Source organism: Coregonus lavaretus (assembly GCF_964263955.1).
Source record: "Coregonus lavaretus genome assembly, chromosome: 2".
Taxonomy (NCBI): domain Eukaryota; kingdom Metazoa; phylum Chordata; class Actinopteri; order Salmoniformes; family Salmonidae; genus Coregonus; species Coregonus lavaretus.
The window spans coordinates 8402558-8429208 of NC_139989.1; the positions used below are offsets into that span (position 1 = coordinate 8402558).

At 45.1% G+C, this 26651-nt stretch overlaps 1 protein-coding gene across 1 annotated transcript in view; it reads left to right on the plus strand.

Annotated features, from left to right (window-relative positions):
* Positions 1–26651, plus strand: part of LOC311102896 (band 4.1-like protein 3) — a 39544-nt gene that overhangs the window by 3359 nt on the left and 9534 nt on the right. Inside the window, exons 3-18 of the mRNA XM_084144365.1 lie at positions 4212–4316; positions 4410–4467; positions 4604–4679; positions 5036–5254; positions 5599–5686; positions 8626–8778; positions 9249–9346; positions 9659–9834; positions 11381–11503; positions 13015–13232; positions 14136–14183; positions 14402–14437; positions 14626–14691; positions 15645–15839; positions 17814–17900; positions 25977–26096. Of these exons, the coding sequence (XP_084000491.1) occupies positions 4212–4316; positions 4410–4467; positions 4604–4679; positions 5036–5254; positions 5599–5686; positions 8626–8778; positions 9249–9346; positions 9659–9834; positions 11381–11503; positions 13015–13232; positions 14136–14183; positions 14402–14437; positions 14626–14691; positions 15645–15839; positions 17814–17900; positions 25977–26096 (1866 nt within the window). The remainder of the gene's footprint in view (positions 1–4211; positions 4317–4409; positions 4468–4603; positions 4680–5035; positions 5255–5598; positions 5687–8625; positions 8779–9248; positions 9347–9658; positions 9835–11380; positions 11504–13014; positions 13233–14135; positions 14184–14401; positions 14438–14625; positions 14692–15644; positions 15840–17813; positions 17901–25976; positions 26097–26651) is intronic.

Sequence of the window (26651 nt, forward strand, 5' to 3'; positions counted from 1 at the left end):
AAACTCGGACAAAACAGAGATGCTTGTTCTAGGTCCCAAGAAACAAAGAGATCTTCTGTTAAATCTGACAATTCATCTTGATGGTTGTAAAGTCATCTCAAATAAAACTGTGAAGGACCTAGGCGTTACTCTTGACCCTGATCTCTCTTTTGACGAACATATCAAGACTGTTTCAAGGACAGCTTTTTTCCATCTACGTAACATTGCAAAAATCAGAAATTTTCTGTCCAAAAATGATGCAGAAAAATTAATCCATGCATTTGTTACTTCTAGGTTAGACTACTGCAATGCTCTATTTTCCGGCTACCCGGATAAAGCACTAAATAAACTTCAGTTAGTGCTAAATACGGCTGCTAGAATCCTGACTAGAACCAAGAAATTTGATCATATTACTCCAGTGCTAGCTTCCCTACACTGGCTTCCTGTTAAGGCAAGGGCTGATTTCAAGGTTTTACTGTTAACCTATAAAGCGTTACATGGGCTTGCTCCTACCTATCTTTCCGAGTTGGTCCTGCCGTACATACCAATACGTACGCTACGGTCACAAGACGCAGGCCTCCTAATTGTCCCTAGAATTTCTAAGCAAACAGCGGGAGGCAGGGCTTTCTCCTATAGATCTCCATTTTTATGGAACAGTCTGCCTACCCATGTGAGAGACGCAGACTCGGTCTCAACCTTTAAGTCTTTACTGAAGACTTATCTCTTCAGTAGGTCATATGATTGAGTGTAGTCTGGCCCAGGAGTGTGAAGGTGAACGGAAAGGCTGGAGCAACGAACAGCCCTTGCTGTCTCTGCCAGGCCGGTTCCCCTCTCCACTGGGGTTCTCTGCCTCTAACCCTGTTGCAGGGGCTGAGTCACTGGCTTGCTGGTGCTCTTTCATGCCGTCCCTGGGAGGGGTGCGTCACTTGAGTGGGTTGAGTTACTGACGTGATCTTCCTGTCTGGGTTGGCGCCCCCCCCTTGGTTTGTGCTGTGGTGGAGACCTCCGTGGGCTATACTCGGCCTTGTCTCAGGATTGTAAGTTGGTGGTTGGGGATATCCCTCTAGTGGTGCGGGGGCTGTGCTTTGGCGGAGTGGGTGGGGTTATATCCTTCCTGTTTGGCCCTGTCCGGGGGTTTCTTCGGATGGGGCCACAGTGTCTCCGGACCGCTCCTGTCTCAGCCTCCAGTATTTATGCTGCAGTAGTTTATGTGTCGGGGGGCTGGGGTTAGTTGGTTATACCTGGAGTACTTCTCCTGTCTTATCCAGTGTCCTGTGTGAATTTAAGTATGCTCTCTCTAATTCTCTCGTTCTCTCTTTCTCTCTGAGAACCTGAGCCCTAGGACCATACGTCAGGACTACCGGGCATGATGACACCTTGCTATCCCCAGTCCGCCTGGCCTTGCTGCTATTCCAGTTTCAACTGTTCTGCCTGCGGCTACGAAACCCCTACCTGTCCCAGACCTGCTGTTTTCAACTCTAAATGATCGGCTATGAAAAGCCAACTGAGAGACCTGAGCCCTAGGACCATACGTCGGGACTACCGGCCGTGGTGACTCCTTGCTGTCCCCAGTCCGCCTGGCCTTGCTGCTATTCCAGTTTAAACTGTTCTGCCTGCGGTTATGGAACCCCTACCTGTCCCAGACCTGCTGTTTTAAACTCTAATGATCGGCTATGAAAAGCCAACTGAGATTTATTCCTGATTATTATTTGACCATGCTTGTCACTTATGAACATTTTTGAACATCTTGGCATGGTTCTGTTATAATCTCCACCCGGCACAGCCAGAAGAGGACTGGCCACCCCTCATAGCCTGGTTCCTCTCTAGGTTTCTTCCTAGGTTTTGCCTTTCTAGGGAGTTTTTCCTAGCCACCGTGCTTCTACACCTGCATTACTAGCTGTTTGGGGTTTTAGGCTGGGTTTCTGTACAGCACTTCGAGATATTAGCTGATGTAAGAAGGGCTATATAAAATAAAATTGATTGATTGATTGATGGATAAGAGCGTCTGCTAAATGACTAAAATGTAAATGTAATGTAAATGTGACGTCCCCTCCTCTCTCGCAGTGACATGCACAGTGTCATGTCTGTCACAGGCCACTCCGCTTCCGAGTCATCATTGTCGCTCTGACCTCCCAAGTCACCTCCACAACATTCCACTTAACTACCCATCAGCCCCCATCAATGCCACAACAACACTCCTATGGTGAATCCAAATCACCCCCTACCAACTCGCTCGGAGGGCCCTCCGTTGTCACGTGTTGCTGACAAAACTCTGAGGATGACTTCCAGAGAGTGGTGATGGGATCAATGAACCCATCAACTTCGGGACACACTCGTTAAATAGTGAAATGAGTATGAAATTCAAATGAACAAATCCCCCCTTACAAGATATAAACCTCAGAAAACAATTCAACATTTAATTTGGGAGGTATTTCATCTGTTAGCTTCATGTGTCAAGTCTCGAAATCAGACATAAACAAATGCATGTGGAATATAATTAGGCATGCCTCTCCATTCTTTTGTATCAAATTGCTCAAACTCCAAACATATCGCGGTGTGTGTCGGGATAGCACTTCGCACTGAAGCCTGAAGCCTTGCTGGCTTGGCCGAAGTGGTTATCGGAGGGTCTAATTAGCTCCTAAACCCTCAATAATTTTCACTCCCTCAGCATTGGGACACTTGTGCTTTTGGCGGAGGTGTGCGGGAATGAGCAAATGGAGGGGCGAGGGGAAAGGGAAGGAAGTGATTTGGAATTCAGCCCTAGTAATGGATGTAGCAACGTAGAGTAGCTAGGGAAGTGAAAACACGTTTTTGTCTCTATTTCTGTTTGTCCTCGTAGTTCAGTAGCTACATTCTTTGTTTGGATGTTGTTTGGGTCACTCAGACAGTGAGTGACATCGCTGAAGTGCTCTTTCTGGTGATTGGAACGGGAAATTAAGGCTGCAGAGATTATCCTCTTTAGCGTTAGCTGCTAGCTGCCCAAGGCTAATGCACATAGTTGATATTGTTCCTATATTACTGGGTGTTTAATAAGGTTGCGGTGGTTAAGTGGTACCCCAAGGGGCTGTATGACCTGGGAAATGACTTGACCGCGTTTCATGGTAAATCACGAAGATAAGCATGTTCCTCATTTACAAAAAGATGGGATTTTGTTGTCTCCTGTGTGTTTCTTGCTGCACACATCCGCACGCACACACACACACACACACAAACACACACTGTTATTTTGTACTTTTTTAGCTTGGATGGGATAACTTCTGTATAGCCCATCTCAAGTATTCATTCTGACACTTGGTTTGTCTCCGTTTTAACACACCTAGCTACTACTCCAGAAACACTACAAAATAACCCTCCTAATATTTCCCAGTTTTACCACACCTTGTCCTCTACGAAATACATTTACAAATATAACCCTTCTAATCTTTCTCCGTTTCAAGGTGACATATTTGGAAGAAGTCTACTACAATATGTGTCAGCCCCCATTTCCCCTGACTTAATTAACCAATTTTTACAGAGTGTTAAGGCATGTTGCTAATTTGGAGCTAGCAATAGGAGCCTCATAGGTTGACGTATATTGGCTCAGAGAGCCTTGGATCTCACCCTGCAAGGGCCAGGCAGGGTAACAGTCATTAGTACAGTGATCACGATGTGACACAACATGGTGTGATGTTGGGAGATGGGAGTGGAGCCCTTTTAACAGGCAACCCCCTCCCCCATAGAGAGTTGAGTTATGGTAGGAAGACTGGCACCCACAGCGGCAGACATGACTGTGTGTGTGTGAGTGTGTGCGTGAGTGTGTCTGGATACTCTTTCCAGTGCCTATCTTTCATTAAATGGCTCCTGACCCCGTCGGAGGAATACATCACAATTTAGTGCAATGACACACCATTATCATTCAGGAGGGGTTTGATAATAGACACCATTATCATTCAGGTGGGGTTTGATAATAGACACCATTATCATTCAGGAGGGGTTTGATAATAGACACCATTATCATTCAGGAGGGGTTTGATAATAGACTCCATTATCATTCAGGAGGGGTTTGATAATAGACACCATTATCATTCAGGAGGGGTTTGATAATAGACACCATTATCATTCAGGAGGGGTTTGATAATAGAAAAATGGTATGCAGCAGTAATCTGTCCAGTGTACGTTCGTAGCATTTATAGAATGTAACCTAAGAATCGAGCCCTAAGTGTTTCTCATGTGTGTTTCTTCTCTATGTGCAGAAACGGGAGAGAGGCCATGTGTTATTCGACAAAGTTTGTGAGCAGCTCAACCTCCTGGAAAAGGACTACTTTGGCATCACATTCCGGGATATCGAAAACCAAAAGGTGGAATTTCTCTTTTTGATTTTGCTGTGTAATTAGGGGTGTTTTTGTTATTTTGTAGAGGTGAATTGACACTGGCCTCTTGAATTCTCCCAGAACTGGTTAGACCCATCCAAGGAGATGAAGAAACAGATCAGAGGTGCGTGGAATATGGGTATTTGGATATTATTTATCCGCATGGTTTGAATGTTAGCCAGCATGCTAGTTACTCAGGCTTAAAGGCGCAATCTGTGGTCTTTCCGACTGTTCAATGGTCATTTCAATTAACCGTTTGTTTTTGTACACTCCAGGAGTCGCCTGGAATTTTTCATTCAACGTGAAGTTCTACCCTCCAGACCCAGCCCAGCTGTCTGAGGATATTACAAGGTAACACTTTCTATAGTTTCACCTTCGGGACGCGGTCCACTAGGTCCTTTTTCAAGAGGTTTTATATATTTGTACCTTTGGGATGTCTACATTCACCAAATAGCTGTCTGAATCACCTGGGATGTTTTTCTTCTTCTGTCCTCAGGGTTTTAAATTAGCATAATAACACATTTTTTAAATCAATTCATTACTGTGCTTTGTGCATTTGGCTGCCAATTAACTCTCTCTTTCTCTTGTTTTTCTCCTTTCTCTCACACCTCTTTTTCTCCTACACAAACTCCCTTCCTCACTCCCCTTTCTCTTTCCTCACCCCTCTTTCTCTGTCCCTCACACCTCGTCCCCCCTCTCCCTCTCAGATATTACCTGTGCCTCCAGTTGAGGGATGACGTGGTGTCGGGGCGTCTGCCCTGCTCCTTTACCACCCACACGGTGCTGGGATCCTACACGGTTCAATCAGAGCTGGGGGACTACGACCCAGAGGAGTCTGGGACGGACTACGTCAGCGAGTTCCGCTTTGCCCCCAACCAGACCAAGGAGCTGGAGGAGAAGGTCATGGACCTGCACAAGAACTACAAGTCAGTCTGTTTGTTTGTCTGTCTAGAACTACAAGGCAGTCTGTTTGTCTGTCTGTCTAGAACTACAAGTCAGTCTGTTTGTCTGTCTGTCTAGAAATACAAGTCAGTCTGTTTGTCTGTCTGTCTAGAACTACAAGTCAGTCTGTTTGTCTGTCTGTCTAGAACTACAAGGCAGTCTGTTTGTCTGTCTGGCTAGAACTACAAGTCAGTCTGTTTGTCTGTCTGTACATCTTTCTGTCTGTCTGTCTATATAACCTATTGGAAGAGACTGTCATGGACTGAAAAGTTACTCTCAAAAACCAATACAAAACCCTCTCTCTGTGTGTGTTTGTCTCTCTCTCCAGAGGAATGATGCCAGCTGAGGCTGAGATGCACTTCCTGGAGAACGTGAAGAAGCTGTCCATGTACGGAGTGGACCTTCACCATGCCAAGGTAAAGGGGCCGTATTAAACTTATATAAAACATAGTCTACCTGTTATTGACCCCAACCCTGTTGGTTTTTTCAAAATGTCTGCCCTGCCATGAATTGTTGTTATGACCTGCATGATTCTGCCTTGTTCCCTGTCCTTTGACCGCGAGCAGCTTGAATAGCCATTTGGATCTTTGTTGTTTGAATCCTTAGATCCAAACCATGGTGTTATGTACTGCCCTCAGTGACACTTCAAACCCCACAAGTGCAGGAGAATGAATGATATCACTTACATATGCTCTGAAATTATCTAATTTAACCTTGCTACCAAAGGAATTATTTTAGCCTGTCAAAGGTGTGGACACTGTTCATGGTCTGCCTATCACTAGCTAATGTCCTCTCTGTTTTGTGTTAAATGTTGTTCTAGTTGTTACTTTGTGCCTCTGTTGGTTGTTTATGTTGTTTGCAGCTGGGGATGACATTTAACTAATCACCTATCAACACACCACTGTTATATAACCAAGCAAATCAAAAACCCGCCCAATTCGCTGGCATAGATTTGAATGGACTTGGCACGGTTAGATAAAAGAACATTGTCAGATTGAATATACTCAAGAAGCAATAGGAGAGGAGAAAGAGCTTGTTTTAGATTTTAGCTGAACTTTTTACAAATATGGTTATTTTTTGTCTTTATCAAAGAAACATTGTTTGGAAAATGGTATATCTGTTGCCAGCCATGTAAATATAGCCTGACCCAGCTGTGTAATGGGGGTTATATCATCTGACCTCATGTAACCCCAACGCACCATGAGGAAAAATCGTTCACCCAAAACCGTTTCACAACACCTCCTAGCACCAATTGCATCAGAGAGTAAACATAGTGTTTTGTCATGAAAAAATCCACATTAAATAAAGACATGCTGCTCTAGCACTTATGATTTGCGTTAATAACCAAATAAAATAGAACACATAAAAACACTCATAACAGACTCACTGATGTCATGGAAACCTTCCCTCCGTTTGGTCAGATCAGACTATGTTTTTTTCTTTTCTTTTCTTATTCTTACTGAATGGCCTAGTTGGTAGGAAGCCTGTTTGAGTGCTTGTCTCCAGCTAAGGGCGAGGTAAGGCTTGCATTTTGTTTGTGTGTATGTATAGTTACATGTGTCCCCGTCTGAAAACCCCTGTCTTCGTGCATGACCATGGACTGTTAGTGTTCATCGTTTGGGGCTGTGGGTTTGTCTCACTACAATTTCGAGTTGACATTGTGGATGATTGTAGTTGTAATTTCTTAGGTGGCTGTTGTGAGGTGTAGGACATCGCCCCCCCCCCATGGTAGACCGCACTCCCCTCATAGCCACAGTGCTCATATCCCGCTCACACAGAGTTGTGGACCCCCCTCTGTCGCCCCATCTGCTCTGTGACACCCCGACTGTGCTCATCTGCAGACTTTAAGACCTTTTGGGGAAGGCCTCCTCATTGTGATGTCATGTGACTAGTATCCGCCATCTTAACCCCACATTTAGGCTACATCCAATATCCACATTAACATGCCTCTTGAATGAAGCAATTAGGCATGTATTCTAAGTGGGATGCTAGTGTGGACATTGGAACATGGAATTTGACTTTAGACAGAATAGATGTCAATGTAGTCACAGACTCCGCCTCATGAGTGATAGACTCCTCCATCACCCTAACATTCACTGTCCTTGCAATGCCATCATATGGTGATGTACGTAGGTGTATGAATGAATGTTTAGACAAAATGCCCACTGCAGCCTTGTAGACCTTCAGCATCCATGGATCAGGAAAAAGGAGCACATTTCATAGTACACCACAGCTGAAAATACCTCAGCTTTGCTCGGTACTACCCTAAACTACATTTAAATAGCTAAGACACGTACATCATTGTGCTCTGTAAATTGGCTCTCAATTGCTTCCTCCCCTCATCTCCTTAACTTCGTCTGCACTGATTGGAACGTGACAGGTAAAAACAATATGGTGCAAGATCATCATTAGCCTGGCTTTCACCTGTTCAGTTCTTTCAGCTGCGTGCAATGAAGGAGAGAAGGCAAGGAGTGGACAGACTTTTTAGACAATTGAGAACGAGCCCAGTACTTGCTCATGGCTACAAAGCCAGACAGATCACTAGTGAAAGTAGGAGCTGTGAAAAGAGGTGATTTTAGTATAAATAATTGGTTTCCGGTAATGTAGGTCATTTTCTTGTCTCTTGAGTTCTTGGTTCGGCAACAGTTTATGAAATATGTTCATCAACATTACGACAGCTCTCATTATGTTTTCATTTCAATTATCCTTTTTTTAGAAAGCTAATTTGAATCCTTCATTGAATAATGCATTGTATTTGGCTTGCCGTATCGCCAGTCATCTCAGGCTGCCTCACTTCTTTGTAGGAGAAAGTGGTGGTGTCTGGATAATGTCAACCATATATTTTTTCAACAATCAGAAACCTTTTTTTGCCTGGTTGTCAATCTGTTTTGGCATTAGTCAACTACTCTGCCGTTATTATGTTTGGTAGAGTCTAGCAAAGATTAGGAATAAGTCTATGGGCATACTGTAGACCAGGGTTATTATAACTCCACGCCAGGAGGAACTAAACACTTCTGGACTCTCTGGGCCAATAAATGACATTAATCAATCAATCAATGAATTGCTAGGTAGTAATCAAAACCAGGAGCCCTTTGGCCCTTCAGGCATGGAGTTGAATAGTCCTGCAGACAGTAAACTAAGGACAACAACCAATAGGTGAGCTGACTAAAACCAAAACTGACTTGACACCTAGGCTACCTCAATGTGAGACTAGTAACAAAATTCCAGAAACTTTCCCAAAGTTCCCAGGTTTTTCAGAAATCCCACTTTGTGGAAGTTTCAGGAATTTTGCAACCCTGAGTCTAGTTTGAGTAGTGCCATGTTGTTAACCATACTTCCTAACATTCTTTCCCAGGATTCCGAGGGTGTTGAGATCATGTTGGGCGTGTGCTCCAGTGGTCTTCTGATCTACCGTGACCGCTTGCGCATCAACAGGTTCGCCTGGCCCAAGGTCCTCAAGATCTCCTACAAAAGGAATAATTTCTACATCAAACTACGCCCTGGAGAGGTAAGCATGTCAGCATATGGCCCTGCTGACATGAAAGCACGTCACATGAAAGAAATGTCACGATCCTGTTTCATATATGTAGGTAGTATGCACATCACATAGAATGGCATCACATAGAACAGGGTTCCCCAACTGGTTTGGCCCACGGGTGGTTTTATTTAAATAAATAAATAGGCAATTAATTGTTGGACATAAAAGACTGTAAAAACACCAGCAAATCAGCTCCAAGTGATTTTAATTTAAGAAATCAATTCCTAAGTATTCCCACGCATAATAGAGAGACACATGGTCGTATACAAATGTATGGAAGGTTTGAAATTATTATGTTTTAGTCTAACATTATATCTGTTTGGGCTTCTTGCGGTCAATTTGCAGTCTAGAAATCATTTGTAATTATGTTCCGGCCCCCCCGACCATCCCTGACATTGAATGACTCGTGTGTGTATTCTTTCTGTATGTTTTGTCGTCAGTTTGAGCAGTTTGAAAGCACAATCGGGTTCAAGCTCCCCAACCATAGGGCGGCCAAGAGATTATGGAAGGTTTGCGTGGAGCATCACACCTTTTTCAGGTGAGACCTGGGCCATCACATCAATGTGTAGACATCTGCCATTTCAGTGGAGGGTTTTGGATGTAAATCCATAGTTATTGTACATTGTCTTGGTTAACTTCATGCTGGGTTGGAACAAAAGCCTGCACACCCTGCTTCCCTCCAGGACCATTTGCCCATCCCTGCTGTAATAGTGTGTCTTTCTTGACCTCTAGGTAGATTAATGTCTCCTCTTTGTTCTCTGCCCTCACCATTCCTCTCTGTCCTCTAGGTTGGTGTCTACAGAAACTCACCCCAAGAAGTTCCTAAACACCATTCCTCTCTGTCCTCTAGGTTGGTGTCTCCAGAAACTCCCCCCAAGAAGTTCCTAAACCTGGGTTCTAAGTTCCGCTACAGCGGAAGAACCCAGGCCCAGACGCGACGAGCGAGCTCCCAGATCGTCCGCCCGGCGCCCCGCTTTGAGCGCTCCACCAGCAAGCGCTACATCATGTCGCGCAGCCTGGACGGAGGTTCGTAGTCCCGTCAACCTTTTTCTTTGAAGCGGTTAGGAATGAAGGAGGATTGTATCACATTTCTCCCCATAGAGTTTGTGTTGGGGAAGTTAGCCTGAAAGCATACTACAGGACAAAGCAAGCTACAGGACATTATTAAACAACCAAACCTAAATCGTCACACTTATGAAAATCATATGTTGCCCTTGTCCTCAGTGTTCATGTCCACACTTTTCTGAAGTATTTGTTTCTAAGCTGTTCAAGTCAGAGGGATTTACAGTATCCAGAGATGTTTTTACATGCATCTCAGGCACCAATCAATCAATGCACCCATCTGTCATAATGGTCATACCACTGCACACCTTGTGACATCTGTCAATCAATCACACTTGATTTGGTCTTCAAAACCATTGACATTCACTCAAGTCCTCCTAGACCTGTCATTGGCTTACAAGTGTCACTGGCGTGAATAGGCAATACTTTCCTTTGAATATCCCTAGAACGATAGTTGATATTCTCCACAGAGCCATTTTGGTCGCCGTTTGTCTTGAAAGTGGTCGCTTGCTTGTCAGCTTCAACATTTCCTAGTCTAAATGAAAGCTTAAGAGAACCTCCCTAAGCAGCCATGCTATGAAGTCTCTAAAGCCTCACTACGCCGCTCAGACTAATTACAGTTTGTAGCCATTGTTATCCTCGCCGCTCTGCACTCACAATGCCTTTTTATCCCCTGAAAGCACCCAGTGCCGTCCCTCACTCCCCTGTCTTTATCAACCAGTCCCAGACCAAGGGAAATGTCCTTTATTTTTCAAGCCAGCTCACAGAGGAAGCCGCAGTTAAATGGCACGTAGTGACGACGGCTGTGTATGAAGAGGGAATCGAAAAGATAGTTTATTTATTATCGCCACAGGGATTTACCAGGCGCCCCATTGTGTTGTTTTGTCATCTTCGCTTGACGATGCACCCTCTGCTTTTGTTCTCCCCCGTTCACTGAAAAAAATTAATTCGTTTTTTTATTTTATTTATGCCACCCCCCCCCCCATGTCATATCTGAGCTGTGGCAAAAATCTGTCTGTTTGAATGCAAATGTTGCTGTCTCATTTAGGGGTGAAGAGCTTTTTTGGCTGAATTTCACTAGCTAACTGACGTGAAAGAGAGACTCGTCCAATTGGCTGTGATATCAATTGAATATGAGCCACCCTGGGGCCCATATTAGATCAGTATCATTGGACCGAAAAGGCAACATTGATTTTTCTGTCTCAACTCTTCATTGATGGGAGAAAGTTGACTGTCTGTTCTCATCCCATCAGAAAGTGTATCCATTCAGTGTCTTAGTCTGAACAGAGGCTTTCAATAACACTGTGAACCAGACAACTTACACATTCTTTAACATTCATGTATTCAAATCCATAGTCTACAAAATTATTATATAAACCAACAATATTCTCTCCCTCTTTCTCCCAAGTGATCAGCTGACTACCTAATGCTCAGCTTTGAATAATATTATGTGTCATGTTAATGTTGAATCTTCCACCGTAATATTGAATTTCTATGCAATCCTCCTCAGCTCCGCAGAGTACACCCAAAAGGAGTTCACCCAATAGGAGTTCACCCAAAAGGAGTACACCCCAAAAAACTGTATCACCGAGAATTAAACCACCTGCTAGTTTAAACGGCACTAAACCAACAGGTAGATATTATGCACTGTGTCTCTATGTACGTGCTAACAGTAGATGTAGCCCCTGAGCTAGCTATGCCTGCTAGTTAATGATCCCATCTCTGCTTCTTTCCTTTTCCTTTTTTCGACGGTAGCCATTTTGTTTTGTATTTTGGGCCCTGGTTACAGACACCCCTCGGTGCTGATCAGGCTTGCGCTGCATGCTCCCATGCTGATTGGGGGACTCCCCGCCTAGCATGTGAACGTACCATGGCCCTCCCTTCACAGCTGTTCTCTTCTAGTTGTTTGTTTGAAAAGAAAATGGAGAAACAATCCCAGCCTTGTTGTGTTAGCTTGGCCGCTAATGGGTTATGTGGCCTGGATCTATAAAGAGACTCAGCAATCGCTCGCTCATTCTCCCAGCTCGTTACATTGAGTCAGAGTGCTTTTTGTGCCGTCACTGACGTAGGAGATGGTACAAGTTAACCTAGATACTCTGTGTTGTTGTTTTTATCGCACTGCTTTGCTTTATCTTGGCCAGGTCGCAGTTGTAAATGAGAACTTGTTCTCAACTGGCTTACCTGGTTAAATAAAGGTGAAAAAAAAAAAAAAAAAAAACATCAAGTACTCTTTGGTTAAGATATGTGTTTTTCTGCCCTGAATGATAGAACACAGCTTATTAGCTTTGTTTGGGTTCACGGCAGGGATGCAGTGCATGATCTGTCTGAACTGACTCATAGCAATGATGAAATATGATCTTTTTCACCAGCACACCCAATACCATATCATCGGCCAACTGCATATTTTTTCCCCCCTTTCTCGTTTAGGTTCTGACACGGTAGTTTTTATGTTGGTATTTAAGTGCATGCGGTTTGAGCCTTTCATTATCAGTCAATGGGAGGAATTCAGCAGCTGCAGTCAGTTAGAGAATGTTTGTAAGGCCGGCACATAGAGGAGCTGAAAAAGACTGGTTATCAGGGATTGCTGTCTATTGTAAATTGAAAATTGATGATGAGGGTAGTCACCCTAGCATAAAAACCTCAGCATGGAAACTGATAGCAATTGGTTTTTATTGTGTGCCTTTTCTCATAAATCTGGAGCATGGTATTTTGTTAGGTGCTTACTGTTGTGACTGAAACCCTTGATGATATCGATTTTAATATATAATACTGCTTATGAGATGCTATGAGCTTCTCATTTCAAACCACATAATGATTATGGAGTATTGGCTTTAATTACAGATCAAGGCTAATATCTGAAAGAAAGGCTCTGACGTTGATAATAATATTGTTATTATCAATGGGAATGGGATTTAATGCGTGTTTTTAGGTTTATCTTCTATGGTTGTGATGACTATGCTGATACAACCTGCAGCATATTACATTCACCCTCCAACCTGCAAACCTGCAATATTGTCTCAGTTAGAGGAAAATGATGATTCCTTAATGGAAAATGATGTGTGTGTGTGTGTGTATGTGTGTGTGGGTATGTGCGCGCCTGTGTGCGTGCGTGTGCGTGCATGTGCATCTATGTGCATGCTTCAGAGATGGGCTCGGACCTATACGGAAGGGCGAAGGGCATTGCCGTGAGCGACCTCATCACCACGGTGACACCGGAGAAAAAGGTGGAGGAGAGGAGGGCGGAGGAAGAGGTGGAAGTAGAGGTGCAGGTGGAGGTGGAGCTGGAGGAGGAGGACGAGACCACAATAGCCACCGAGATCTCTCAGCCAAGTCCAACCTCTCCCATTCGACATGACACCAAGGTATAGTTCTCCACACCCAATCAATTATCTCTGTCCTCAGTCCACCCCTGAGCTCTCTCTATAATACATTCAAACAAATTCCTCTGAGTGCCCAGATTCCACTCTGAAAATGAAAGCTGTTTAATGCCGGAGCCCAGAGTGTAACCTAGCTAGTGCCAGCCAGAGCTATTCTGTCAGACAGACTAGAGCCAGGTGGCCATCAGTTTTCTAAGGTAGTGAAGCAGCACATATCTCATTGTTTAGGAATGGCGTCCTGTGCTTTTATGCTCTGCCACGCTCTCTATCAGGTAGGCAGGGCCATGATAACTCACTAATGGATAACTCCGAGTCCCCGAACCTGAACCGTCTCTACTCTGGCCGAAGGGCAACTTCAGATCAGTGCCAGAAGACTCAGAGACAGGCAGGGCCAGACTATTTCAAATGTAGAAATTAAAAGGGCTTGTTTAGATGTGCTGTTCATTCGTTGTGCATATTGATGACGAGGAGCTAAAACTGAATAAACTTTGGCAGATGTAATGTCTATAGTTACTATATGTCAACATCATTTCATTAAAATATATTACAGATGACTCCACCAGTTTGAGGTTGCTCTCCCGCCTTATCAATTTTCCTCACAAATTCAATTACAGTTAACAGTTTGCCCTTTCACAATAAACATTATGACTCTACTAAGAACTCTTCTCCTAGGTAATAGGTCGTCTGAATATGTTTTAATGCATTTCCTGTTGTTTTTTACCCCGAAAATGGTTTATCGTCACTACTTTGTTGAACCTCTTTGCTAATGGCTAATGTTTGGGTAAATATGAGATCTGGGTAATCCTACATTCAACCCTAACAACCACAGTTCTCTTTCTCCTCACGCTTTTCCATTGGATGTTCTATTGTTGTGTTACTACTAAACAGACTGAACTGACAGACACTGGGGTCGATGGCGAACTGACAGCCACTGAGGTTTGTAACATGGGTAGTCACTAGTCACCTCAACTCTCATCTCTTCTTGTAGAAGTCTTACGTTCTTTAGTTTCACATTTCTATTTCAACAATATCGGATTGTCTGATTATCCATTCAATGCATTGTTATTTGATAGTTTCTCTTATAAGCTATAACCTGTTGTGTTATATTCCTGTTTTGAAATCAAATTCCCTCTCTGTGCTTCCCATGCTGCCAGTCGGACCAAGAGGATGAGTCTGAGTTAAAGACACAGGTATACTAACTAGTGTATGGTGCCTTAACACTCATTTCATCCACAGCTCGTCAAACGACCATTTCATCCACAACCTGTGAACCCGGGATTCAAAATCACTGTAGGCTCCACAATCAAGACCTGCAATCTATGAGGAGATATGGATTTTATATGCAATAACATCTAAATTACTGTCATTTCCTTTCCAGAACAGTTTCATAAGGCGAATAAAGGGAGAGAATGTGTTTGTCAGACATAGTGTGCTGATGTTAGAGGTTGGTACAGTATGGAACGCCAGTCTAGTGCATGGTGATTGGTGACGTTTTGGTCAAGGACTAGGTTTGGACAGTAACAGTGGATTTCCCATTTTGACCATAATAACATATTGTTTTGAACTGTCCAATGTTGATTCACTAGCTAACATACTTAGTAAGCACAGAGTGTTTTGGGGTGATTTCGTTTTTTGCTGTAATACATTAACATGAGATGCTAGATTGGGAGTTATTGCTTATAAATAGAGAATAAGATGAATTAAGGTTCAATTGATGTCTATTAATATTTCTTTACAAAGAGTTGAATCCTAACTTTCACTTCAGTCAAAATTGTATTTGTTCATGCATTGATGTCAATGTGAGACATTTATGATTCACCACAAAATGTGGATAATTCATAAGTACACAAGAGTGGCAAATGCATTGCAGTGTTCTTTTGAATGCATGTTCTGCCTGTTTCGGCTAGATTATGATATTATACCGTATATTCAGCTCATTACACTTCACCTGTGAATATAATATAAACATACATGAAATTAATGGATATTATATTTGTCAATCTGTCACCAAGACGATACTTAGGCATGCTACTTCAGTAGCAGCACACAAGCGGCACTCACAAAGATTCAGAACCGTAATTTGCAAGTGGAGGAGTCTCACAATACACCGTTGATTTTCTATTGCATTTGCATTGCAGAACTCATTCACTACCTCATTTTGTTTTTAAAGGATTGGTTTGTAGCTTGCTGATTAGCGTCCAGTAGCATGATTTTTTCAATAGAATGTTATTTTCAGTATTGTTCAAAACATGGACATACTGTAAATGTTAAACAGCCTTAAAGAAGACGACACAACACTACTATGTTAAATTGATATCCATACACATTTAACATTTAAACTCTAGAATTAGCAGTAGCATCAGTCAAATGACTTATTCTTCTCTTTCTGTTCCTCAGGACACAGTGGGCACACCGGAGGAGCTGTTGAAACACGCAACCAACATCAGCGAGCTCAAGAGGTCGTTCCTGGAGATGTGTGCAGACACGGCCGGCCTCACCGAGTGGGAGAAGAGACTATCCTCGTCCCCCCTGCGCTCGCCGCGTCTCGACGAAGCCCCTATGATCGAACCACTGGAGCTCGATGAAGTACCGGTAAGTTCACTTTCAAATCGGAGAGGGACAGAATAGAGGGGGGGGGGGGGACATCCATATAGTGTTTAGAGACCCCTGTGTTTTAATAAAACATTTAGTAGAACCTCAGTGGGTGAAAACACGTAAAATTACAAATCTGGTAACATGTAATCCATCGGTGGCCATTATGCTGCCTTTTGTTCCAACCTTGCAATAACACACCTGATTCTACTAATCAGCTGCTCCTTAGCTCCTTGATACGCTGAATCAAGTTTTTTTTAAACTAATGGATGTACAGACACTACTATCCTGACATAAAGATAAATAACATCCTTGCTTTTGATAGGACATGATTTGAAGGTTGAGATGTGTCTGCTGCAGTGTGAGAAGTTAAGAGATGTGTCTGCAGGAGTGTGAGAAGGTTGAGATGTGTCTGCTGCAGTGTGAGAAGGTTGAGATGTGTCTGCTAGAGTGTGAGAAGGTTGAGATGTGTCTGTTGGAGTGTGAGAAGGTTGAGATGTGTCTGCTAGAGTGTGAGAAAGTTGAGATGTGTCTGCTTGAGTGTGAGAAGGTTGAGATGTGTCTGCTAGAGTGTGAGAAGGTTGAGATGTGTCTGCTAGAGTGTGAGAAGGTTGAGATGTGTCTGCTAGAGTGTGAGAAGGTTGAGATGTGTCTGCTAGAGTGTGAGCACAGGTTGTTTAGGGGGAAAGAGATTAATGAGATCCCTCCTCTCCTTGTCATGTCTCAGGAGACTGGGGACTCTACCGTGTCTCCTTGAAAAGCTACTCAATAATTCATACAGGTGGAGGAGGGTGCTTAACACCCCGCTACTGTAGATAGAGGGACAAATGTTACGAAAGAACCGCTGCCTCATTATAACATGTGACATCTATACCCTTCCTTCTCCAGTGACATTTTCAAGTAGCTACCAAGCATCAACCTGTTTTTCAATGGAAGTTAAGCCACTATAAAAGGAAGTGATTCCAATGGAGCTCCTTGATGCAGCCAAAAAGTGTAGGCTACAATATCCAACCATTGAAGCTAAAAGTAGATACAAGGAGCGCTCGTTGAAAGTACCAGGGTGACATCAGTATAGGGCTCGATTGATTTTTAGCAGCCTGGCCTGTGAATGAGTAATACATCCTTGTGCTGTAACCTTGCCAAACGGAGGTGGGAAAGAGAGACTCAAGGAAGCAAGCATCCTCCTCGACTAACCATTTTAGCAGGGCTAAAATAATTTCCCCCCCTATTGCTATGGAAAAGCATGCAGGGACTTCAAAAGGGAGAAGAAACCCCCACCCCTCTGCATGCAGTGTGTGTGTGTGTGTGTGTGTGTGTGTGTGTGTGTGTGTGTGTGTGTGTGTGTGTGTGTGTGTGTGTGTGTGTGTGTGTGTGTGTGTGTGTGTGTGTGTGTGTGTGTGTGTGTGTGTGTGTGTGTGTGTGTGTGTGTGTGTGTGTGTGCGCGCGCGCGCGTGTGTGTGTGTGCGCGTGCGTGCGTGCGTGTGTAAACATCAAGCAGTCGGGAGAATGGCAATGATGATGTAACCAGGGAAAGGAGATTTTTTTATTCATTCATGTAGCAGCGACGATAGCATATTTCTGCCAGTATTTATTTGTGATTAAAGTAAGTGTGGAAAGGAGCCAATTCACCCCTCATCCAAGTCTTGCAACCTTGATTAATTCTTTATTTGTGAGCTACTGGAAGAAGAGGGAATGTGTCTGCAGAGAATGTTCTCATTCATCCAGACCAATATCTCTGTTATGAACCTCAGAGTGTGAGTTTGTTTGGGGAGATACTTAAGTCCCATAGTTACACGCTGTTGTGCCATGTTTTATGGAAATCTCATATCACACACACTCTTATCAAACAGAATGAGTAATGATATCAGTAATAGGATGCAGCCCACATGCACACGCCTCAAAGCTACTTTCCATTCTAGTTCATTCATGCCGGGCTGTTTGTTTATGTCTTGTTTTTATTTTCTATTCATGTAGAGCAAAGAGGATGAGAGAGCCATGGCTGCAGGCAGTAGCATTGAGGAGGAGATCAATCACAGCCCTGTGGATACTAAGACTACTGTGGTAGGTAGCCAGGATATCAATCACAGCCCTGTGGATACTAAGACTACTGTGGTAGGTAGCCAGGATATCAATCACACTACATACTGTATACACTACCGGTCAAAAGTTTTAGAACACCTACTAATTCAAGGGTTTGTCTTTATTTTTACTATTTTCTACATCGTAGAAAAAAAGTGAAGACATCAAAACTATGAAATAACACATATGGAATCATGTAGTAACCAAAAAAGTGTTAAACAAATACAAATATATTCTATATTTGAGATTCTTCAAATAGCCACCCTTTGCCTTGATTACAGCTTTGCACACTCTTGGCATTCTCTCAACCAGCTTCATGAGGTAGTCACCTGGAATGTATTTCAATTAACAGGTATGCCTTCTTAAAAGTTAATTTGTGGAATTTCTTTCCGTCCTAATGCATTTCAGCCAATCAGTTGTGTTGTGACAAGGTAGGGGGGGGGGGGTATACAGAAGATAGCCCTATTTGGTAAAAGACCAAGTCCATATTATGGCAAGAACAGCTCAAATAAGTAAAGAGAAACGACAGTCCATCATTACTTTAAGACATGAAGGTCAGTCAATACGGAACATTTCAAGAACTTTGAAAGTTTCTTCAAGTGCAGTCGCAAAAACCATCAAGCGCTATGATGAAACTGGCTCTCATGCGGACCGCCACAGGAATGGAAGACCCAGAGTTACCTCTGCTGCAGAGGATAAGTTCATTAGAGTTACCAGCCTCAGAAATTGCAGCCCAAATAAATGCTTCACAGAGCAATGAACATTAGATGGGTGGAAATGTGTCCTTTGGTCTGGAGTCCAAATTGGAGATTTTTGGTTCCAACCGGCGTGTCTTTGTGAGTCGTGGTGTGGGTGAACGGATGATATCTGCATGTGTATTTCCCATCATAAAGCATGGAGGAGGAGGTGTTATGGTGTGGGGGTGCTTTGCTGGTAACACTGTCTGTGATTTAATTAAAATTCAAGGCACACTTAACCAGCATGGCTACCACAGCATTCTGCAGCGAAATGCCATCCCATCCGGTTTGGGCTTAGTGGGACTATCATTTGTTTTTCAACAGGACAATGACCCAACACGCCTCCAGGCTGTGTAAGGGCTATTTTACCAAGAAGGAGAGTGATGGAGTGCTGCATCAGATGACCTGGCCTCCACAATCCCTCGACCTCAACCAAATTGAGATGGTTTGGGATGAGTCGGATCGCAGAGTGAAGGAAAAGCAGCCAACAAGTGCTCAGCATATGTGGGAACTCCTTCAAGACTGTTGGAAAAGTATTCCATGTGAATCTGGTTGAGAGAATGCCAAGAGTGTGCAAAGCTGCCATCAAGGCAAAGGGTGCCTACTTTTTTGGTTACTACATGATTCCATATGTGTTATTTCATAGTTTTCATGTCTTCACTATTCATCTACAACGTAGAAAATAGTAAAAATTAAGAATATCCCTTGAATGAGTAGGTGTTCTAAAACTTTTGACCGGTAGTGTATATGCTGGTTCAGCTATCTCTATTTGATTGGAAAACCTTCATCTCTGCTGCTTGGTTAGATTACTATGAATTATTAACGTGTCTTACACATTTAACCGAAGATCCATATGGGAGTGTAGGACTAGAATCCTATGTTATTCATTGTCAGCAGTGGATGACAACATACAGTGGGGAAAAAAAGTATTTAGTCAGCCACCAATTGTGCAAGTTCTCCCACTTAAAAAGATGAGAGAGGCCTGTAATTTTCATCATAGGTACACGTCAACTATATGACAGACAAGTTGAGAAGAAAAAAATCCAGAAAATCACATTGTAGGATTTTTAATGAATTTATTTGCAAATTATGGTGGAAAATAAGTATTTGGTCACCTACAAACAAGCAAGATTTCTGGCTCTCACAGACCTGTAACTTCTTCTTTAAGAGGCTCCTCTGTCCTCCACTCGTTACCTGTATTAATGGCACCTGTTTGAACTTGTTATCAGTATAAAAGACACCTGTCCACAACCTCAAACAGTCACACTCCAAACTCCACTATGGCCAAGACCAAAGAGCTGTCAAAGGACACCAGAAACAAAATTGTAGACCTGCACCAGGCTGGGAAGACTGAATCTGCAATAGGTAAGCAGCTTGGTTTGAAGAAATCAACTGTGGGAGCAATTATTAGGAAATGGAAGACATACAAGACCACTGATAATCTCCCTCGATCTGGGGCTCCATGCAATGACCTGTGTCATTGCCAACAAATGGTATATAACAAAGTATTGAGAAACTTTTGTTATTGACCAAATACTTATTTTCCACCATAATTTGCAAATAAATTCATAAAAAATCCTACAATGTGATTTTCAGGAGAAAAAAAATCTCATTTTGTCTGTCATAGTGTCACACCCTGGCTCTGGGGACTCTATATGTTGAGCCAGGGTGTGTAGATTCATTGTGTTTTTGTTCTATGTTCACAGTCTAGTATTGTATTTCTATGTTGGCCAGAGTGGTTCCCAATCAGAGGCAACGAGTGTCAGCTGTTGCTGGTTGTCTCTGATTGGGAGCCATATTTAGACAGGCTGTTTTCCCACAGGTGTTGTGGGATCTTGTTCCTTTTGGTTTGTTCCGTGTTGGTTGTTTAACCTAGGACGTCACGTTATTCATTTATTGTTTTGTTCGTGTTATCACTTTGGATAATAAAGTATGTTTGCCTTCAACGCTGCGCCTTGGTCTACTCCGTTCAACGATCGTGACAGAAGATCCCACCATACCAGGACCAAGCAGCGTGTCCAGGAGCAGGCAGCCTGGACGTGGGAACAGATATTGGACGGGCAGGGGTCCTGGACCTGGGAGGAAATCCAGGCCGGGATGGATCGCCGTCCATGGAAGGAAATGGTGGAGGCGCGACGGAGAGAGGAGCAACGGCGTCAACAGGGTCGTCGTCGGACGGACGAGAGGCAACCCCAAAGAAATTTTAGGGGGGGGCACACGGCATGGGCGACGGGGCAGCAGGAGGCAGCTACAGGGCGTATTAGGAGGTTAGGTGAGGAGGCCACCAGGTTAAGGGGGCTATTGGTCCAGAGGGAGCAGGAATTAGTGGTTCAGAGGGTGGAGCTACTGGAGGCGATAAGGGAGAAGGTGAGAGTAGAGGCACGGCGAGAGGAACTGTGTAGGCAGCTGAGGGAGCGGAGGGTTATGACGAAACCCAGTCCCGCTCCTCACACCAAGCAAGTGGTGTGCGTCACCAGTCCGGTCCGGCCCGTACCTGCTCCCCGCACTAAGTTGATGGTGCGCGTCGCCAGCCCGGCCTGTTCCTGCCCCTCGCACCAAGCCTACGGTGCGCGTCGCCAGCCCGGCCCGGCCTGTTCCTGCTCCCCGCACCAACCTAATGGTGCGCGTCGCCAGCCCGGCCCGGCCTGTTCCTGCCCCTCGCACCAAGCCTACGGTGCGCGTCGCCAGCCCGGCCCGGCCTGTTCCTGCTCCCCGCACCAAGCTAATGGTGCGCGTCGCCAGCCCGGCCCGGCCTGTTCCTGCTCCCCGCACCAAGCTAATGGTGCGCGTCGCCAGCCCGGCCCGGCCTGTTCCTGCTCCCCGCACCAAGCTAATGGTGCGCGTCGCCAGCCCGGCCCGGCCTGTTCCTGCCACTCGCACCAAGCCTACGGTGCGCGTCGCCAGCCCGGCCCGGCCTGTTCCTGCCACTCGCACCAAGCCTACGGTGCGCGTCGCCAGCCCGGCCCGGCCTGTTCCTGCCACTCGCACCAAACCTACGGTGCGCGTCGCCAGCCCGGCCCGGCCTGTTCCTGCCACTCGCACCAAACCTACGGTGCGCGTCGCCAGCCCGGCCCGGCCTGTTCCTGCCACTCGCACCAAACCTACGGTGCGCGTCGCCAGCCCGGCCCGGCCTGTTCCTGCCACTCGCACCAAACCTACGGTGCGCGTCGCCAGCCCGGTCCGGCCCGTTCCTGCTCCACGCACCAAGCCAGGGGTGCGCATCGTCAGCCCGGTACGGCCCGTTCCGGCTCCACGCACCAAGCCAGGGGTGCGCATCGTCAGCCCGGTCCGGCCCGTTGCTGCTCCACGCACCAAGCCAGGGGTGCGCATCGTCAGCCCGGTCCGGCCCGTTCCTGCTCCACGCACCAAGCCAGGGGTGCGCATCGTCAGCCCGGTCCGGCCCGTTCCTGCTCCACGCACCAAGCCAGGGGTGCGCATCGTCAGCCCGGTCCGGCCCGTTGCTGCTCCACGCACCAAGCCAGGGGTGTGCGTCGTCAGTCCGGCACAATCCGTGCCTGGGTCACCGGTGCCTGGTCAGGTACCGGTCAGCTGCTCCACACCGGAGCTTAAGCAATCCGCTCCTACGATGTCCAGTCCAGCTCCAGCCAGCGGGGCCAGACCGGACCAGGGGCGCTACGGGGGGATTATTGGAGGGTGGTGGGCAAGCCCGGAGCCGGAACCGCCTCCGAGGAGGAATGCCCACCCAGCCCTCCCCTGTTTGGTTTATGTTAAGGCGCGGTCGCAGTCCGCGCCTTTGGGGGGGGGTACTGTCACACCCTGGCTCTGGGGACTCTATATGTTGAGCCAGGGTGTGTAGATTCATTGTGTTTTTGTTCTATGTTCACAGTCTAGTATTGTATTTCTATGTTGGCCAGAGTGGTTCCCAATCAGAGGCAACGAGTCATATTTAGACCGGCTGTTTTCCCACAGGTGTTGTGGGATCTTGTTCCTTTTGGTTTGTTCCGTGTTGGTTGTTTAACCTAGGACGTCACGTTATTCGTTTATTGTTTTGTTCGTGTTATCACTTTGGATAATAAAGTATGTTTGCCTTCAACGCTGCGCCTTGGTCTACTCCGTTCAACGATCGTGACACATAGTTGACGTGTACCTATGATGAAAATTACAGGCCTCTCTCATCTTCTTAAGTGGGAGAACTTGCACAATTGGTGGCTGACTAAATACTTTTTTCCCCCACTGTAGGTCTACTGTAAATTAGCTATACGTAGAGACCGGTTGTAAAGAGCCACTGAACACGCCGATTGGCACTGTGTTTTTCTGTTGCTCATTAGAAAACAAAATGTCAGTCTTGGAGGTGTGTTTCCTGAACGATTCAGCGTTTGGTGAAACATGTTTGTCCCCGATGAGACACAGCCTATTTCACTTGTTCAAAATCCCCTGAATGAATCTAAGTTAACTCAAGAAATCTATAATTAATTTTGACGTTTTTGACGAGGATGTTTTAGTTTTAGTTTAATTTTACAACTAACTAAGGTGTTTTGTGCAGTATTTCTCAATTTAAAAAATGCACGACATGTTGTCTTATGTAAACAAAATCGGGCTGCTGGGCAGGTCTGTCTCATTGTCTATGCTATTGGATAGAGAGCAATCACCGCAGCTGTTCACCCCATGTTAGTGCGCAAATGGACATTGTCAAATCAAAACCCAACCTTCATTTACCCGTTGTGACGCACGGATGTTCCAAACACCGTTTTAGACAACTTACTTTATGACCAAAATTATCCTATTTACACTTTGTAGTCAATTTTAATACTAGAATAACTCTTTCTGACTCATATCGATGCCACATTGGCCATTTTCAAAAGGATTTGTTGCTTTTTAAAGGCAGTCACTCTTTAACAACACACTAGCAACTAAGAACTGTGATCTATGTTGCTGTCTATGTTCATATTGTCTATGATCTATGTTGCTTGCAAGTCTAAAGTAGCTGCTTTAAGAATTGCTCTTCTTGGGACTGCCACTGGAAGTCCTTCTCCCCCATTGAACTGCAGGTTGGCATTTATTTTCATGAATATTTCCCTGGAGGCAGCGCTGCAGAGTGGTCACTAGTCTTTTTTTTGTTTTTTAAACCTAACCCTAACCTTAACCACACTGCCTACCCTAATGTCTAACCCTAACCTTAAATTATGCCTAACCCAAATTGCCTAATCCAAATTTTTGTTTTCATGAATGTTTACGATATAGCCAATTTTGACTTTACAGCTGGCCCATCTAGTGGAAATCGCTCAGTTCTGCCTCCAGGGAAAGATTCATTACAATAAACGTCAACCTGCAATTGAACTGGCTAACCCCAGTCTTTGTATGTATCTTGTATGTAGGATTCTGACGGGTGGGTAATAGTAAGTAAAGTCCCTCCTAAGGTAACCGAAAAGAAAAACATTGTCAACTATAAAGTTATGACCGTCACTAACACTGTGGCTGAAGGAGCGCTCGCCGGCACCAGTGGTGGCGTAATCGGCAAGGAGTTGAAACCGTATGAGAGCTTCCACAGCGAACTCACCTCCAAAACCGAGGAGATGAGAGAGAAGAACTATACCCTGGGCAAGTCCTACGACACCATGTCAGGCAAGATCGTCACCATGACAACACGGGCCAAAGATGGCGGGGAGGCGGCGGCGGCTGCTCCGGCGGTGTTCGCCAGGGAGCTGAAGAGGGCGGCAGACCAATCCACCACCACAGTGAAGATCATCCCGGTGTCGACTGAGTATGAGATGCCAGTGTTGGTCCACATGGGTCTCCCGCCCCAGGAGGGAATCGGACCCCCCATGATTACCATCAAGGAGGCCAGGACGCCCTCTCCATCCGAGCCCAGTGACGGTGCGCTGGGCCTGGGCGCCATGCGGACCGTGGTGTCCATCCACTCCAGCCAGGACATCAGTGATGCCGCAAGGGCGGACAGCAGGAAGCAGCTGAGGGAGACTTTTCTCCTGGGAGACAGGAGCACCACCCCTGTTGCGCCTCACACGCCACTCTCGCCGCGCTCCCCCATGGCCAAGTCACCTATGGCAAAGTCTCCCATGACAATGCCCAAGCCTCCAACAGCGGATCTGCGTCTGAGCCCCGGCCCCGTGTCCTATCTATCCAGAACCCCATCGCCCTCCAAAGTGGTAGGATGATATGACACCCCTCCCCCAAAAATGCCTGAAGCCCCCCCCCCCCATCCATACCCAAAATTTATTTTTTAAAAGCTAGTCCCGCCCCTGTCTGCCTGGTCTTCGTATCTACTGCAACAAGGCCAGACCCGGAGCTGTTTTGCACTCGACTGAATGCTTGGGAGTCTCTTTCTTTCTATCGTTTGCTCTTTTTAGTTGGACACAAATCCCTTAGCCACGGTATTTGGTGTAATTTGTTCACTGCTTTCCTAAGCCAAACTTGCTGCCTCATGGGCACTGGCGTTTGTTTACCCCTTTCATTTCGATTTATAAATGAAAATCGGGTTTCGTTTTAAGCTGGTTGCCTATGCTGCTAGCCACACCAAATGAATGCTTTACACTTTGGCTTATGGTACGGTACGGTATACTATGGTTTGTATGCCACTGACTGCTTCAGCCCTGCCACTTTTAATTTGACTTCCCTTGGTATGCACTCTCTGAACTCTCGGCTGCTTGATCTGAGATGATGATATGGGCCCTATTCATAAGAGGAGACATCCTGACTCACAAGACATACTTGTCTGTCTCATCTATTGCCTTTGTGACTGACATTCTCAAGAGATGAAAGCCAAATACTGAGCTGCCATTAGGTCCCCCTAGCAAAGTTGATGAAAGCCAAATACTGAGCTGCCATTAGGTCCCCCTAGCAAAGAATTGCTGACGATGCTCCACTCTTTTGTAGAAGTGCTATAAATGTATAAAAGCTCTAGTGAAGTGATTGACATGTCACAGGGTGGTGTTTCTATCAATTGCTCAGAATAGTGTAATATAGCATACAAACATGGATTAAAAACCAAATTGATAAACACTGGCATTTTAGCATATTCTGACACAAGTTGATCACTTTAAACCATTGAAATCACTCTAGGTTGTGATTGATAGAATACTTTAAGAGTACTTAAGAATTAAATCTTAACATTTCGTACAAACCCAATCTTCTCAAACCCAATCTTCTAAAATCAATCTTCACCTCAATGCTCTTATGAATAATCCCCACCAACCCCCGTCCCCTGAGCTTGTGTCTGGGGATTGTGTCAAAGGCCTGTCTGTCTCTCTGTCTCTCCTCCTTTGTATGTACAGTATCTAACTGTGTGTGTGTCTCTCTTCTACTCCTGTGTATGTGTGTACTCCACATCTCTCTGTCTGCTCAGCCTAAGCCAACCTTTGAGGAGATGTCCCCGGAGCTCACCGCTCTCTTACAGTCAGCCCGATATCAGACCAGCACGCAGGGTTGGACTGCCTCGCCTGCCCATAGTCAGGCCCTGCTCAAGGTGGCCTCTTATGCCCTATGGACAATATACAACTTAACAAATGGGATAATAGCAGTGGTAGTGCATGCATATCATTTATTTGATTTGATTTCAACTTTATGTATACAGGTTATTCACATTGACATAACATCTCTTTTGTTAGAAACCTGTTCAGTATCTATACTGTTTGTCCCTGATGTGTTTGTCCTTGTTGGTGAGGAAATGTTGTCGCTGTAGCCACTATGTTGTCTGTCAGGCATTTCTGTCATCGCCCCTTGCCTGTTCCCTGTCAGTCCGTCCGTCCTTCCTCCCGATCATTAAAACAGAGGACAGGTTTATGAGGACACATGGTTTGTCTAGACAGAGGCACCACATGGTCCTCCGACTTTATTAAGGAGGAATGTGAGGGCATTATCCAGCCGCATATTTGATTTTGCAACCCTACTCCACTTTTAGAACATATCGTTACCTGAAAGTGGAAAACAAAGCGATCATGCAATGCACCCAATTTTAAATGACAACATGCATTCAGAAGATCACATCGTTACTAACATATAAAGTAACCCATTCCTGCTG